At 47.6% G+C, this 16,467-nt stretch overlaps 6 protein-coding genes across 6 annotated transcripts; 5 read left to right on the top strand and 1 right to left on the bottom strand.

Annotated features, from left to right (window-relative positions):
• Nucleotides 1–1,846: 1,846 nt before the first annotated feature.
• Nucleotides 1,847–2,941, top strand: J7T55_007638 (uncharacterized protein; the record flags this gene model as incomplete). Its single annotated transcript, XM_053134932.1, has 1 exon — nt 1,847–2,941. One exon carries the CDS (start codon nt 1,847–1,849, stop codon nt 2,939–2,941), a length of 1,095 nt encoding a protein of 364 aa, XP_052987431.1.
• A 755-nt stretch (nt 2,942–3,696) lies between these two features.
• J7T55_007637 (uncharacterized protein) lies at nt 3,697–4,304 on the top strand (the record flags this gene model as incomplete). The annotated part of the gene is made up of 2 exons (XM_053134930.1): nt 3,697–3,755; nt 3,806–4,304. The coding sequence occupies 2 exons, from the start codon at nt 3,697–3,699 to the stop codon at nt 4,302–4,304; spliced, it is 558 nt and encodes a 185-aa protein (XP_052987430.1).
• Nucleotides 4,305–4,717: 413 nt separating this feature from the next.
• J7T55_007636 (Hyaluronan synthase 1) lies at nt 4,718–6,139 on the bottom strand (the record flags this gene model as incomplete). The annotated part of the gene is made up of 2 exons (XM_053134929.1): nt 4,718–5,178; nt 5,266–6,139. The coding sequence occupies 2 exons, from the start codon at nt 6,137–6,139 to the stop codon at nt 4,718–4,720; spliced, it is 1,335 nt and encodes a 444-aa protein (XP_052987429.1).
• A 3,177-nt stretch (nt 6,140–9,316) lies between these two features.
• J7T55_007635 (uncharacterized protein) lies at nt 9,317–11,149 on the top strand (the record flags this gene model as incomplete). The annotated part of the gene is made up of 1 exon (XM_053134928.1): nt 9,317–11,149. The coding sequence occupies one exon, from the start codon at nt 9,317–9,319 to the stop codon at nt 11,147–11,149; it is 1,833 nt and encodes a 610-aa protein (XP_052987428.1).
• Nucleotides 11,150–12,140: 991 nt separating this feature from the next.
• Nucleotides 12,141–13,029, top strand: J7T55_007634 (UbiE/COQ5 methyltransferase; the record flags this gene model as incomplete). Its single annotated transcript, XM_053134927.1, has 2 exons — nt 12,141–12,451; nt 12,531–13,029. The coding sequence occupies 2 exons, from the start codon at nt 12,141–12,143 to the stop codon at nt 13,027–13,029; spliced, it is 810 nt and encodes a 269-aa protein (XP_052987427.1).
• Nucleotides 13,030–14,600: 1,571 nt separating this feature from the next.
• On the top strand, nt 14,601–15,967 carry J7T55_007633 (uncharacterized protein; the record flags this gene model as incomplete). The annotated part of the gene is made up of 3 exons (XM_053134926.1): nt 14,601–15,123; nt 15,180–15,550; nt 15,608–15,967. The coding sequence occupies 3 exons, from the start codon at nt 14,601–14,603 to the stop codon at nt 15,965–15,967; spliced, it is 1,254 nt and encodes a 417-aa protein (XP_052987426.1).
• Nucleotides 15,968–16,467: the final 500 nt, after the last annotated feature.

Raw genomic sequence — 16,467 nt, 5'->3', positions numbered from 1 at the left:
ATAGTTTTTATAAATAATTTTTTTATAAATAACTAAAACTTTAGCTTTTAAATTAGCTTTTTAATTACTTTAATTAATAAAAAAAAAAGTATTAACTTTATAAAATAAAAAATAATTAGTAATATTTTATATTAATTTTTAACTAAATATAAAAAAGTTATATAAAATATATTTATTTTAAAAATTTATAATATAATTAATAGCTTTAATATAAAAATTATACTTATTATAATTTTTTAGTAAATTATAGCTTATTTTAATACTCCTATAATACTATTAATAATCTATATAAACTTATACTTTTTTTATAAATATCTTATTAAGTTAAAAATTACTAAAAAAAAGCAATTAATAATAAATATAATAGTATTTTAATAATTATATAAGTAGTAAAAAATTTATAAGCTATATTAAATTAATAGTAATAATAACCTAATAAATATATTTATTAAAGTTAATTTAAATAAAATACTTAAATAGCTTATAATTATTAATAAATTAATTATTAAAATTAAAGGCTATATAAACTAAAACTAATTAATTTAATAAAAAAAAAATTATTAAAAATAAAATTAATTTATAATAATAAAGTATACTAAACTTAAATAATAAAACTTTAAATTAATTTTATTATCTTTAAACTAGCTTATATTAATTAATAATTTATACTTTTAAACTATATTTCCTTAAATTTATTCTAAAAATATACTTTATAATAAATTTTTATAATATAGCCTATATATTAAAAGTTTAAATAATAAAAGTTATTATTATTTTATAAGCTAAATACTATTTAATATTTAATAAGTATTTTTAATTAAATTTTATAGTATTAATACTTATATATTAAAAGTTAATTAGTTAATTAATTAATTTTATATTTTTATTATTTATTATTATTTATTAAATTTATTAAATCTATTAAATTTATTAATTATATTTTTTTTTTATCTTATTTTATTTTATTATTATTTAATATTTAAAATAAAGTTATATTAATATTATTAATTAAGCTAATTAATATTAGCCTAGCTTAAAAATTTATTTTTATTTATTTATTCCTTAAATAGTAAAATTATAAATTTATAAACTATTTTAAAATAAAGTTATTTATAAGGCAAAAGTAATTATTAAATATTAACTTAAAAAGTAATTTTAATAATAAAAGTATTATAGCAATTTTTATTTAAACTTAATAAACTCGCTTATTTTAAAAACTTTTAAATAAATTTAAAAAAATTAAATACCTAAATTATTTAAGTACTTAATTAAAGTATATAAGTAATTACTTTAATTATTAAAGTTTTAAATTTAAATTATATAAAAAATAGTTTTTAAAAAAGTTTTTAATATTTATAAATATATATATATATTTAATAAAAAACTACTAATATATAAATTATAATATTAGCATTTATAGTAAGCTAATTAGTTTATTAAGCCTATAGCTATAAGTAGGCTTTAAAAGGATATAGCCTTTAGCTGCTTCCTATAACTAAGTAAGCAACCTACACCTAAATAAATACTAACATCCCTAAACGCGCATTATATTCGAATACGTAACCCAGCCAACACTGTTTATCTTTAGCTACTTGTCGTCTCACAAATCCCACCGCTCGCTAGCGTATAGGCAGCATCATTGAACAGTCTTTTAAGTAAGCACGGAAACTTGACCTATCTGATGAAGTTCGTCCTCTCTGGCTGCGATCGCGACTTGAGCCGATAAATCTTACAATCACCCCCAAGAACAGAAGATATCTTTGTTGCTTTCCCGAAACTAGCGCATCCCATTGCAGCTCCTACCGTGTACCGTGCACACCCCCTCAGCCCCATACGCCGTGAAAGCATGGGCTCGCCCTCTATCCTTGGGTATCAATCCAGATCTATCAGCCTCCGGTTCAGGTTGCGGCGGCTAGCACGGCGGCTTGCTCGCGGTTTCCTGGTTTTCCTAGTTGTCTGGTCCCTACTCTGCTACACACAACCTAAGCCGTTCAAGGATCACATCTACTGGAGAGTCAGTGAAGGTGTCCTCTACGCTCGTCACGTCACACAGTACGACTTCAGACCAACGTTATTCGAACAGCAGTGTTTCGATGGCACAGCCGCTCGCATTAATGAACACGACCTGAGTGACTCAATACCAGAGAAAGTCCACTTCATTTGGGCTGCAAACAGTGAAATACCATTCAAGGTGTACCTTGCTATTCGAGCTGCTTTGATCTCGACTGGAATTAATTCCATTCATCTGCACCACAATATACCGCTCAATGAAGATAACCAATGGTTCCAATTGTTGCAACCAAACCTTACTCTCGTCCATTTCGAGAACTCCGATTATCTCAAGGAGGTCGCCGCATATCATCCCGAGACATGGGACGTGTCTCACCAGGTTGATGTCATGAGGCTTCATGTCCTGCATACTGAAGGCGGTATCTATCTCGATTCAGATGCGTACATCCTCAGGCCACTTCAGAATCTCTTCCTCGGAACACGCGACGTTTACATGGGCTATGAGGCCGGGAACAGATGGGGTCTCTGCAATGGAGTGATCATGGCTAAAGCTGGGGCTCCTTTCATCAAGCAGTGGCTGGACGAGTACGCCAACCTCGATGATAGTGATTGGAACTATCACTCCGTCCACCTCCCAAAGGTGCTTGCTGAGAGACACCCCGGGGACATATGTGTGCTCAGCCCCAGTGCTTTCTTCTGGCCGATGTGGACCAAGTCTGCGGTGGCCTGGATGCATGAGCCGTTGGACAAGCAGGAAGCGACAAGAGTGGAAGGGCAGATAGAAAGGAGCGGAGGGTCGTTATTCGAGGACCAGCTGATTTATCATGCCTGGGCCCATGCGGCTGAAAAGTACTTGGACAGACTGTCGCCGGAAGTAATTCAAGAAAAAGACACTCGATTCAACATTCTCATGAGAAGATTCATACAATGAGAAACTCCCGGGCTTCGTCACAAGCTGAAAAGATAGCATAAAGTACATAGAATAGACAAATCATTATCGTGGTGGTTTCGGTGTTTTTGACCTATTCTCATATCTTCAGCCCTTTGCAAAGTTGACACCATTCACATGTGTGACAGCGATTTTGCTTTATATGTTTTGTCGGATGCAAAGAAAGGCAAAGCTGGCTTGCGTACTGAACAGCAGAATGTTTCTACTTAAGTAGACTCCCCAAAAAGTGTTCTCCAGTTCTCCAAAGCTATACATGGCAATGATATCTAGTCCATTATCTTTACCCCAATCCCTAACCCGAGCTCTGAGACGAGCCCGTGATCAAGTAAAGTAGGAAGCTCTACCGTGCCTGTGAGCAGCAAGCAAACCACACCGTGCTTTGCTCCAGCGAAGTGAACACAAAGCCACTGATAAGCATAGCAATTCCTGGCCTTATCGATGACGCGCCCCCTTGAATTTTGATCGTCAAGCCACAATCAGTACCGGACTCTACAAGTAAACACCCCGATCTTCCTGGTCGTCACAATAACAAATCGAGATTGGTGTCGATTATGGACAAATTTCTACACGCTCATCGACTCCAGAGTTCCTTCATCTCATTAATCCCATAAGAATTTGTAAGTCTCTTAGAGCAAGAAGTAAGTTCAGGACGCCCCGTCAGCCTTGTCGCGTGCAGCCTGACGCGTGTCTAGTGGTGATGAATCCAGAGATGGATTTCAGCCTAGACAACAAGAACCATGTGCGACCGGAGAGTCCATCCTCATCCGGAGACGAAGACGAGGGCAAAGTCGCGACCGTGGGTCCACGGGAGTAGCAGTCGAGTGTCCCGACCCCCTCTCCCCCCAGCACCGCCACCACTGGAGAAGGCGACGTAAGCCATGCCAGTAACAACTCGACTGACCCCACACAATCGCGTCTTCAAGAGCTTCAGCGAGAACTTGCCGAGCTTAAACAAGAGAAGAAGGAGGCTCAGCGGGAACTTGCAGAGCTTCAACAAGAGAAGAAGGAGGTCCTCGCGACGCTAGAGCGCCTACTTCTCGTGCGCATGATAGAGTGGACGAAGATCGCTGAGCACCCTGACACACCCTCTGATTTGGAACGGGAGGCACGCAGCATGTATGCTCTATTACATGCCATTCTTACCCCGGTGTGCGCAGGCTCCCTAGGCCACACGCTGTCAATCCTGAGAACCTCCAGGTGCCTCATGGAGGCTACCTCCAGCCGCGCCAAGCAGATCATGGAGAGAATCAGAAAGGGTGATAGTGAGGAGGGTGGCGGATCTGGTGAGGAAGGTTCTGGCTCAAGCCAGGCGGGACAAGATAGAAGAGGAGACGATTCTGTTTGATTGCTTGTGGATTTATCAACTCTCTCTGGGCGCACAGCTGCACTCTTCACTGTTTGTAGAGCTTGATGAAGACGAGAATACTTCGGACAATGAGAGATAAATCACACTGTTACATCAGTCTGGGAAAGAAAACCAGGAGTCTGTTCAAGTCGGTTGTCATTGTGTATTTCGTGCAAGTTGATTCCTACTCTGTGTTAAAAGCAAGTTACCCTTGTCATGTCTGCGTCTTTGCAAACACTATGCAAATAGTTGTCCCCCGTTCCAATGAATCCGGCCCCAAATGGCCATCAAAGTATTAAAAATCACAAACTTTTCCCCTTTTTTTCTTTCTTCAAAAATCCGGACAAACAGAAAATGTAGGCAGACACCAAGTGTCATGCCAGAAGAACTACAGGCTCCATGATGTGTGCCCGTCAGTGCGCCTTGTCCGACCGGTAAAGACCAGTGATGCCCCGCATGGTTCGAGGTCTGGTAAAGGCCACAAGTTTCTCCTTGTCCAAGTTATGGACAGAGGCGATCTCGGTCAAGCCCAAGTTGCGGCCATTCCAGCCGTGGTTCCAGAAAGTGACGCCACAGTACAGCTTGACAAACGAGTGCCAGTACGCAAAGGCGAGGTATCCGGGGAGCCAGACGAGGTCGGACGGGTGGTCCACAAAGTGCGGGGCGATCTTGACCATTTTGGATCCCAGGATCCAGGCTACCATCAGTGCGACCAGGAGAGAGGGGTTGTCGGACTCGAGGTAGAAATTGGTATGCATGAGGGTCCGGACAAGGAGAGGGTCCCAGACGATGGCAAAGTTGACGAGGCTGGTGATGTAGATGGCGTAGACACTCCAGGGGAAATGGCGCCATGTATGTGCCTGGCGGAGGCTGGCTATGTTGCTCCGCCAAGTCGTCCGGGTCTAGCGGAGGATCTGGTCGTAGAACTTGCTAGGATCGCCGAGGGGAGTGACTATCTCACAGTTTGGGGTGTACTGGATGCGGATCTTCCATCCGTTGCGGAGCACCCATCTGGTGATGTAGTTGTCGTCGTCGGGGTTGAGAGGTCCCAGGAGGCCAAACAGAAAGCGCTCATTCTGAAAACCATCGATGAAGTTCTCGTTTCGGAGGATATCGGTTCGGAGGGCGGAAGTGCGACCGGAGACGACAAAGACACCGCCATCGATGTAGGGCTCTGAGCGGATCTGGAAGTTATGGCGGCACAAATAGATGCAGGCCAGGAAGTTAGTGTAGGACTTCCAAAAGCCACCCTCCTTGTCTCTGATGACTTTTTTGTTTGTACCGACGAAACCGACAGCAGGGTCATCAAAGGCCGCAAGAAGTGAAGTCAGGAAGGTGGGCTTCCAGTAGACATGATCATCGACACAAACTGTGATCGGCGTGAAAGTTGGGTCAATCTCGAGACTAGCCCGAGCAATCTGCTTACGCTTGTTGGCCTTGTTGGTCGTAATAACAGTGATTGTCGCTGTGTCCGGAAACCGCTCACGAAGCTTGTGGGTGTCGATGATCTGGAGCACATCATCCTTGAGCTTCACACCAACCGTAGCGATGACTAGGCTGATAGGGCGATTGCCAAGTATAGTCTCACAGCAGTTCAGGAAGGCTTTGGTGTGAGGAGCCACGGTCGGGATGATGACAGCCACATCACAGCTGGTGTAGCGGGGCTTCTCCTTCTGTCGAGCGGGGCTGTAGAGGACACATCCTGTGATCAAGTGGACGATGAATCGGAGATATCGAAAGACGAAGAGAAAGATGAAGAGGAGGTCGGTAGACGAGAGGTTCTGGGCCATATCGGCGAAGTAGCCATTGGCATTATTAAACAAGTTCGAAGCCATCTCGGTCGAGGTCCGGGGATTCTGACAAGATGTAAGTATATGAGAATATCAGCTTTCGGAAGAAATTGCCCACATGATGAATGCCTTTGGATGGCAAGTAGTGCTGCTGTCAGCTGGAACGCGTGGAGGCGTGTCGAGTCGCGTCTGTCATTGAACGAGATGTGTCAGGTCTTGCACGAGGTATGTTGCTCTCGAACGAAGCATTGCTCACCTTGATCAAGATGATGTCTCCCGTGGGGCTTGGGGAAAAAGAGCCCTCACTTGATTGTAAAGTGGTGCGTTTGATGAAGGAATTAGGGGTGTCAGGGGATTTGTGGAAGCAGTCTAAATGGCTAGGTCTTATCAGGGAGAGAAAGATTGTGTATCTCGAGTTTTTTCAGAGGTGGCCCATGGTGGCTAAGGGTTTCCGACTTCCATCCGATTCCTGGAAGCTTACCATTCACTTCGACCGATTTCCATTCACTATCAGAGGGGTCTGGGAAGTTCAATGTTTGCAGCAGGAGGCTAGGCTGGGTATTGGAAACAGAAAGTAGCCAGAACCAGTGGTCCGAGGCTGGGCTGTTCAAATCGACCAATGAAGCCCGATCACATGTAACTAACCAAAGTCATTGTACTGTCTGAAGAATCGAGCTTCTGGGCATGGCATTGGTATGGATGAAGAGCTCGTCTGAACTTTGTGTGAGTCTAGGTATCTCTTTGAAGGTACGATTTTCATCTGAATTGGTTGTTTTCCCTGGTCTGCTCGTTGAGCGACTTTTACCTTCATTTATCATCGGGCCATAGTGCCGTCTTAAAATCGAGATGGATCACGTGTTCGTGTGTAGGGCTCATCCTTCTGGAAGCTCTTTGATTACAACTATATTTCCTGTCTCATTTTCGTAACAATTAGCGGTGGACCATTCACGCCTCTCATTCCACCATATTCACTGTGTATACTTTTGCTCCCAACCCTGCCAAGTCATGCCTCTAAAGACATTGTTGCTATGTGAGGGTTCCTGTGCTCCTTGCCGCCTGGGAAGGAGCCTTGGAAGGTGATCTATAAAATCAAGGGCAATGCTTCTTGGAAACGAACCGCTCCACGGCCTCCCTTGGTTCAAGTCGATCTTCCAACAGACTTCGGCAGCTATAGTCTTGGAGGAGGAAGAAATGCTCTGGCTTCCAATCAAAGCTCAGTCTCTGAGATTTGAAAGCATATCTGACGTAAAACTTTAGACATAGTATCTGAAGAGGGCAACTCTGAGGGACCCTTAGATGTGAGTTACTGTTCACATATAATTCTAGACCGCTGGGCTGTGCTGAAAATAGCACTAGTAAAGCTTCGTATAATCACAAGTCCTTCTTTAGATACAAGGTTCGGACATCAGACTAAGCGCATCTGATAGTTTGACATCTAGAGTGTCTTGGACACTATTGCAATCACACAGAGGGTGGGCTATCATCGTTTGAGAAATTGATAATTTACTGCTCAGCAGCTGTGAATGGGGCCATGTTCGAACGACTCATGGCCTCGGATGGTAGTTGCCGGGCGGGGTGAGCTAGTCAGCCATGCAAGCATGAAGAAATTATTAGATGTCGGCGAAGCCTTGCAGATAGACAAGGAGGTGGCTCAGGAAGACATTTTAATTACCATGCCAGCTTCACGATTGAAGGGAGCAGGCGATGTTAGATGGTAGTTGTCCGGGAGTTACCTGGTCTAAACAACCTCTCCGGTCTCCTTCGTTGCTGTCGTGTTGCTCAGGTCGTCTTTGCAGTCGCAAGCCAGGCCCATTACAACTTGTAAGAAGCAGATCACGCGCATAGTAGCTACCTGGAATCCAGGACGCATCGAAGTCAGCGCCAAGCTTACAGCATCCGCTATGACATTCCAAAGGTTCAGATATAGCGAGTGTCGACGGCATCAACCCAAGGATAGACGCAGCTGCAGTTTTCGATAAAGGGGGATGAGCCTATGCTTCGCAAGGCCGTCCCCGTACTGCTGGTTCATCAAGACTCCACCGACAACTGCGCGGAAACGTGGCAGAATATTCCACAGCTCCGTCGACTGTGCGTCCAGTAAACTATGTATTACTCCGGCTAGAAAATGTCCGCCCAATGAACGACCCTTGAGTAGAGGTTACCTAGATCAATATGTGGCTCTTGCTGGGGCAGTGCTTGGCCAGCACCGAGTGACGGAGACAATGAGGAGCCAAGTGATCGGCTCCGGTCGTTGAAACAAAGTTGATAGCCCCCCTTGCCACAGTAGAACGTCGGCGATCCCTTTGGTATCCTGGAAGGATGACAGCGGCATTGCCTATTTAAAATGATGACTCCACTGGCCAGAACTTCAGACTTAAACCGAAACCCAACTGCTCGGAAACTTGCAGATACCCGTTGGCAAACGCAGGGTGTCCCGCATATTCCTGCTGCGAAACCGAGCAGCAACTGCAGGCATCGTACAAGAGCTGGCAGCATTGGCTAAAGCATCGGATGTTGGGCGAGTCGCAGGACAACCTCGCTTGGAAATTATACTGTGCTCATTTGTTCACGGAGTACTGGTGTGGGCTCGAGGGAGCGGAGGCAAGAAGCACTCAGTTGCTGGGATAACCCTCGGTGCAGGTCGTGAGACGGCCGTAAATAGTCTTCTGGATAGCAGGGCTGAGGGAGGAATCGTGCAGGCGAGATTCGGGCCTCGATCTCGTAAGAGCGAGGGGATTGTGGAAATTCGCGGGCGTCTAATTGAAACATGAGGTGGAAACAAGTTTCCCCGCCAAGTTCGTTTCTCACTGCAGAATAAGATTAACAAGGTTGGGCCGGGGGACCCTGACAACTAACGATGCCTTTTTAGGCCAGACTCAGGGGTTCCAGGCCCCTGGGACCACTGCATCAAATCCCCCAGTCAGAACGGCCCACTGGCATGGCCCATGTATCCGCAATCCACCTCAGACACTCAGACGAGGGGTGGAAATCGTCAGATCGATGTGCAGAGCGATGTTTTCCTCCGGGACGCTGGGGTTTGGCCTCGATTCCGAACCAGAGTACATTAATGACAACGATGCCGCACATCATGCACACCATCTTTTTGGTCGCCATGAATCAGACGTCTTGTTGACCTTTGACGACATCTTCACCGCAGTTGATCTGCATCCACTCTTTACTTCAATTTCAACAGTTTGTTGACCACACTCACTTTTCGTAACCATGAGGCAGTCATTGCTGTCCTTCGTTCCAGCCCTGCTCTCCCTTGCGGGAGCCGCAGCGGCGCAGGGTCTGACCGAGTCGTCTCTGGAGACGCACGTTGACGCCATCACGCTGTCGAGCAGCTTCAACCCCGTCAAGGAGGCTTACTGGACCGGCTACAAGCACCACCGTCGTACGCCTTTCGCAGTCTCTCCCAACGGCAAGACAGCCTACCTGGCCTTCCTCGACTCCTCTGAGACTGGTGTCCACGTTCAGCCTATTGACCCCACCACCTTCAAGGCTACGGGCACCGTTGTGACCGTCGATGGTGGAAAGGAGGCTGGTGGCCTCGTCGCTCAAGACGATGGCTTTGCCCTGCTCACCAACGAGGCTATGCCTTCTGGCACGACCAACGCGCCCCCAGACAGCACCCCAGTCCCTGTGCTGTACCGCTTCGACGCTTCCGGCACACAGAAGTGGAAGACCTGGTTGGGCGGCCCCGATGTCGACAGCAGCGAGGGTCTCATGGCGGCACCGGACATGAACGGTGACCTTGTTTACTCCAACGCCACTGGCAGATACGCTGCTTACACCGTCGTCACTGCTTACAGCGGCTCTGCCCAGGGCCACTTCGGCGACGCCATCAACTACGTCGAGGACAGCACTGGTGACCGTGTCACCATCGAGGGTGCCACCTCGGCATGGGGATGCAGCCACAACACCGGTATTGCTCTCGAGGCCGCTGACGAGGCCCCCTATGCCAGCATCTGCGCTGAGGACCAGGGTGCTGTCTGGCTCAACTCCAAGGGCCAGGGTATGAGCACTGTCGGAACCAAGATCTCCAACGAGAACACCACCAACGGTGGTGGTGGTGAGTCCCTCGGTGGCATGTCTGGTTCTTTCAGCAACCTTGCTCGATTCCAGGGCAGCGACGCTTACATCTTCGCCTGGGTCTCTCGTGGTGCCAAGGACGTGACCTTGAACGACTGGATGGGAGACGGCTACACCCACGTCTCAAACCGCACCAACGGCCGCAACGTCGCCATTGCCACCTTCAGCGACAAGTACACCATGGTCGGCAAGCAGGCCACGAGCGAGGTTGGTGCCGCGTCCGGTGACGACCAGGTTAACTGGCTTACCACCGGCACGGCTGATCAGAGCAACGCTCACGTCGCCACCTTTGACAAGACCAACGCCCTCGTCACCTGGGAGGAGATTGCCGACCCCTTCTGCGAGTTCATCGCCATGGGATGCCGCGGCAAGTTCACGGGCTCCAAGTTCCAGCTCGTCACCAACGATGGCAGCGGCACTGTTGTTGGAGAGCCCATCACCAGCACGGATGTCACTGTCGCCGGTGATCTGGTCACCATGAGCGACGGCCGCATCTGCTGGCCCTACGTCAGCATGGACTGGGACCTCAGCTCCACCGTCGGCTACGGCGCTGCCAGCACCGTCACCAAGATGAGCTTCGCCTGCATCAGCCTCAGCGGCTCTGGCTCCTCTACCTCTGGCTCTAGTGCTTCTGCCAGCGCTGTTGCCTCTACCAGCGCTGTTGCCTCCTCGTCCGCTGCGGCCGTCGCAACGTCCAGCTCTGTTGCCTCTGTCGCTAGCTCCGCTCCTGCGACAACCAGCTCCGTTCCCGCCGTCGTCGCCGCTGCTGGTGGCGATGACACCGACGCCTCCGTGCCCAGCTCCTCCGCCGTGCCAACCTCCTCTGCCGCCCCCGTGGCAGCTGAGCCGGCCGCCGAGCCCACCGCCAGCACTTCGACCGCCCAGTCCGTCAAGCCGCGCCCAACCAAGCGCCCGTGCCCCAAGAAGAGGCGCGAGGCTATGCTGGCCGCCATGAGGGCTTAAAGGCTCTCATCTGAGGGGTTGAACTGATTTCAAAATTGGAGGGTAGGATGGACGAAGCGTGGCTACTTTTCATGTATATAGTTCGGCTTGTTGCATTTCGGACCATTTAGCGCGACCTGTATGTCTATCATCAAATATCAAAGCGAACGGAACCAGTTGGTCACCGCCAAGTATGTCGAGTTATCCATCGTGGTCTTGTGATTGGGTGGTCATGCCTGCGCCGAGTGACACATATCGTAGAGATTAAGAGAGTGAGTCCAGCGATGACAAATGTGCATGATTCCTTGACTTGTTTCTTTACCTCCACTTGCCTCGTTTTTGGCCCTAGGGAGATGTTGCGGTGCCAAAAGCTCCGGCAGTGAGACACGCAATGAGCCCTGAGACCCAGCTAGAGTCACAAGCAACTGGCCAGCAAGGTGCGGTGGGGTAAGGGCGGCTATTCAGAACAGAGAGAAACCTTAATGAGATGTCGTGCGCGTTCGCAAGATCGCCGAAAGTATTATGCGGACAGTCCAACGAATCCCTACTCCCGTCGTTATTCCCGGCATGAAGCCGCGAGCTTTGCTGCCTTTCCACAGTCAGCACCCGCTTACGGAGGCCACGGAAAGCAAATAAACAAGCCGAGATCCGTAGTGTTAAGCTTAATGGTCATGTTGCGATGCGCCTATACCAAAGAGAGTGAAAACATTCAAGTAGCGTTCTTGGGTCATGTCCAGATGTGACCAGTCACTGGACTCCGATCTAGATCCGCTGGCAAGCGTAATTAATGACATCGGGAAACGTGACATCAATGTGACAGTCTCCGTTGTCAATACGCTCAAATATCGAATGTATAAGGCAAGCAATATCACATTTTGAGACAAGGGCCTCCGACTACGGCGGCGACTTGAACAATATAATGAAGACAAGGAGTCCAGAGAGCAAGGAGAATGCGAGGATAACAATGTTCTGAATAGTCTATGAGAAGATACACAGCCACAAGAACGGAGAAATGGCCTATCAACAAAAAGCACTGGTTAGCGACGATCCCGATTTGACAACCCTGTACGAATTCCGCAATGCTAAGGACTATGCTGCTTACCTCCTGCCACATATCAAGCCCGACTTCCACATCCTCGATGTCGGGAGCGGACCGGGCCGAATGACACACGACTTCTCACTTCTCGTGCCACATGGCAAAGTCGTCGGTATCGATATATCACCGGGCATTTTAGCAGAGGCAGCCGCTAAGTATCAAGAGCCGAACCTCTCGTTCGAGCTCGGAGATGCGTACGAGCTGTCACAGTTTGCCGATGCCAGTTTGTAAGCCTGACTATCATGACGTTGTATCTCTTCCCAAGTCTTGAAGTGTCCGGACTATTGTTAACTGTTGTGGTCCCAGCGATGTGATACACGCTCACGCAGTCATCATGCATCTTCCAGATCCAATTAAGGCGTTCAAGGCCATGTACCGTGTCGTGAAGCCCGGCGGAATCGTGGCAACAAGGGATCCCTCCGGCAGGGGAATCGTGTCGATCATTCCCGATCGACCACCTTTTACTGAACTGATGACTGAGGCTTCACCGGCTCAGATGAAATATATAGATGCAGTAGGGTCGTTCAGCCAGTTTGGCCTGCATAAAGAGAAATGGGCTAGGGAAGCGGGATTTGGAGAGCGGGACGGTGGGAAGATCGAGGTAAGGCTAAGCTACGAGCATGTGACTACGGCTTGGAACCTCTTCCGCGGGTCCATGGCGGATCAAGCTGTCAGGCTAGGTATTATCACACAGGAGCAGGTCACTCGCTGGGCAGACATCTGGAGCGAATGGACCAAGGAGGAAGACCGTCTTGCGAAGAAAGAGTTTGTAGATATGTTGTGTTTTAAGGGCAAGAAGGACTAGAATTGTCTCGAGATTTGTGGAAGCCCAAGACTTCCCCAAAGGCATTGACCAAGAGTGTTGCCTAGAAGTCTTGTTAATTTTGCTGAACTATTGTGTGACTTTCTAATATCTACAACAGTCCTCGTGCAGCATGTTTGCTGACGATCAGTGGATGCACATGATCTAGAGATTGTGCGGCAAACTGGAATACCTGGGTCTTCATGGCTACTAGTAGTCAACCAACACTTCGCATAAACCTAGTATCTCTTGACTCCCAAAAGCTCTTCCTCTTTCTCGAAATCTGGCTTCTCTTCTTTGATGATTTTCATATTCCAATTGACTGCTATATAATGGAAAATGTTTGGAAGTTAGACGGGTGGCATCACTACGTCACACTTCAACAAGTTCTCGACATCAACACAGAGAACCCCACCCTCGACCTCGATCCCCTAGGATGAAAGGAATCCGGAAGTTGTTGAGAACAAATCACATCATTATTTCTTACAGAAGCGAGAATGATGTTTAAGCATTCAAATACACCAAGCATTTCTCCCGCCCCCTTTCTGAATCGATCAACTTCATCGGTGGTAGATAATTCACTCATAGGAAAGCTTTAGAAACCAACAAGGGATTGCGGAGCTTCAGATTCGTCAAAAAGGTGAGGGATGCGCCCCGGTCTTATCATTCGATGTTGTTCACTGCACCCGTGGCCAAAGCCATGCCTATGAGAACTTTCGTGATGCGGTGCGGGTACTTCATACAGGGAGCCAACTATACTATCAGAATATAAGGCACAGCTGAATTCCATCCTGAGATAAAGCGGTATGATGACTGACTGGATTAGATCCACTCGTCTTGCATACAGTGCAGTCACGAGGGCGCTCTCTCGACGACAGCGAATGACAAGCGCAGATGCAAAGGATAAAATATCATTAAAGCCTCACACAGGGAAGAAAATTCTCAGCACTGGTCACATTGTTATGGTTATGAGCAACACGGGAGGGAGACCATCTCCGGGTTCCCAGCTCAAGGCTGAGTATCCTGGTCCTCGATCCACAAATCTGCATGTCAGCCTAGGTTTGACGCGCCGAGACATCAGGGTGCAGATGAGAAATGATCATTTTGCAAAGTATCTGGGTACTCTCCATTAGCATTTATTCCCCAACATCCATTCCGCTGTCTGCCCCGATCATCCCGAGCTCCTCACAATCTCACTCGCCAACGATCAATGCCGTGTGACCATGATTTTGACTCCCGCTTCCCAACAGTAGCAACGCGCAATGGGCAAAGGACAGGAAACTGAACTTTGGCCTACTCAGAGCGGCGCAACTAAGCAGAAATCCCAACCCGATGTCTCGATAAAACGTGATGGCTCAGAAGAGGAGGCCATCCTAGAGAGAACTACTCGGGTGAGAAGGGTATTCTCTTTTGCTCAGTTCTTCTCGTTCTCCTTGGCCTACATGGGGGCTTGGGAAGGGGTTTGCGTGTACACAGCCCTTTAAAAGCCTTCCTCTAATTACATGGGCTAATGATCCCGCAGGAACTTGGTATTTGCGCCCATCAATGGCGGACCGCGAACCTTATTCTTCGGTATGATCATCGCTGTTGTCGGAGCTCTTGCACAAGCAGCCTGCATGGGAGAAATGGCGTCAATGATTCCAGTCGCCGGCGCGCAATATCATTGGACATGGCACATGGCACCAAAGAGCATCAAGATGTTCGCAACCTGGGTTCAGGGCTGGACAACATGGTTCGGCTACATAGCACTCCAGGCGGCTCTCGCCAACATCTTGGTCGTGCAGTTGGAGTCGCTGATCTCTCTTAACTCGACAACATATGTCGCTGGGGGATGGAAGACATCGGTCTTGGTCATTGCATGTGCGACCTTCCAGGGTCTCATTAACGTCTATGCCTTCAAGGTAATCCCGTGGCTTGAGATGATTTCGAGCATATTGCATGTCGGGCTGTTCCTCCTTGTCCTTGTTGTGTTTGTGGTGATGGCACCAGCACACGACGCAAGCTTCTTATTGGAACCAATGGTCGCTTCGGGATGGGATCAAAATCCATATATATCATGGCACTTGGGCATGCTGACATGCATATTCAGCATCACAGGTGCGTTCTGAGACTGAAACATAGTGTCTTGCTTTCTCTGCTGACTTGATCTCCAGGGATCGATGGAGTCATACACATGTCTGAAGAGACTCGAAGGGCAAGATCTGCAGTCCCTCGAGCCATGGTCTGGTCGATTGCCATCAATGGATCGCTCGCCATTATCATGGCTGGAATAATACTCATCTATCTGGGCGACGTAGATGTTACTCTGGGATCTCCCAACCCTTTCGCCACCATCATGCTCAATATTACGGAATCCAGAGCTGCCACTACAGCGATCATATGCGGATTCTTTCTATTGGGCTTCAACAGTAGCTTGACCACCATCAGCTCTGTATCTCGTCTGACCTGGGCCTGGTCTCGAGATGGTGGCCTTCCGGCATATTTCACCTATCTCGACCCGAAGCATCGAATCTCCGTTAGCTCGGTGTGGCTGAGTGTCATCTTTATTTCCCTCATTTGTTTGCTGAATATTGGTTCTCAGGGCGTCATAGCGTTCAGTGCCATAACATCCCTATCATCATTCGTTTTCTTCTTCAGCTACTCGGTTGCTTTTGCCTGTCTTCTATACTCTCGTCTGGCGGAGAATATCAACATGGGCGAGTGGAACATGGGAAACTGGGGAATCCCAGTGAACATATTTGCTCTGATCTACAACCTCTATATCATGGTGTTCCTGCCTTTCCCATCGGTGCTGCCCGTTACGGCCAGCGGAATGAACTACATGGGACCAGTCTTTGGATTTGTTTTGATCGTTGTCATTGCATGGTGGTTCCTGTACGGCAGAAGCCGCTGGTACGGAGCGAACTTGACGATCATGGAATACGTCATGACTCACTCCTAAGCTTGGGATTGACCATGCGGTAAAGGGATGCCCAAGGATGTACCGAATAGTAAGATAGCCCCACTGCGAAGACTATACTCGTTGCTAATACAAGTCTACCGCTAATACGGCCTGCAACACAATCTGTAAAAGGGCCAGGGCAGCATGCACAATTTGGTTGCTGTGGATACTGGTAGCGCATCTGGAACGCTGCTTTCAATTAAATCCACGGCCCGGAATGCTTTTCATTTCAATACAGTCGACGCAGCCAGCATGGAACGAGAATGCATAAGAAATAATGAGAACTGAGGAAGAAAAAAGGGAAAGAAGACGGGCAGTGTGGATCAAGTTGAGTAGCCACCGATTCTATAACCTCCTATTCTACTGCATCTCCGTCGCTCCATTGTTGCGTATCCGTATTCCATCCCACTGGTAACCCTAAATCCTCCCAGTGATTCCTCCGATCTCTAGACTCGGAATTCTAAACGCGATACCCCGGATTGAAGATAGGAGAAGCATGT

Source organism: Diaporthe amygdali (genome assembly GCF_026229845.1).
Source record: "Diaporthe amygdali strain CAA958 chromosome Unknown NODE_49_length_293705_cov_63_570957, whole genome shotgun sequence".
Classification (NCBI taxonomy): Eukaryota; Fungi; Ascomycota; class Sordariomycetes; order Diaporthales; family Diaporthaceae; genus Diaporthe; species Diaporthe amygdali.
This window is presented reverse-complemented; position numbering and strand designations above follow the sequence as displayed.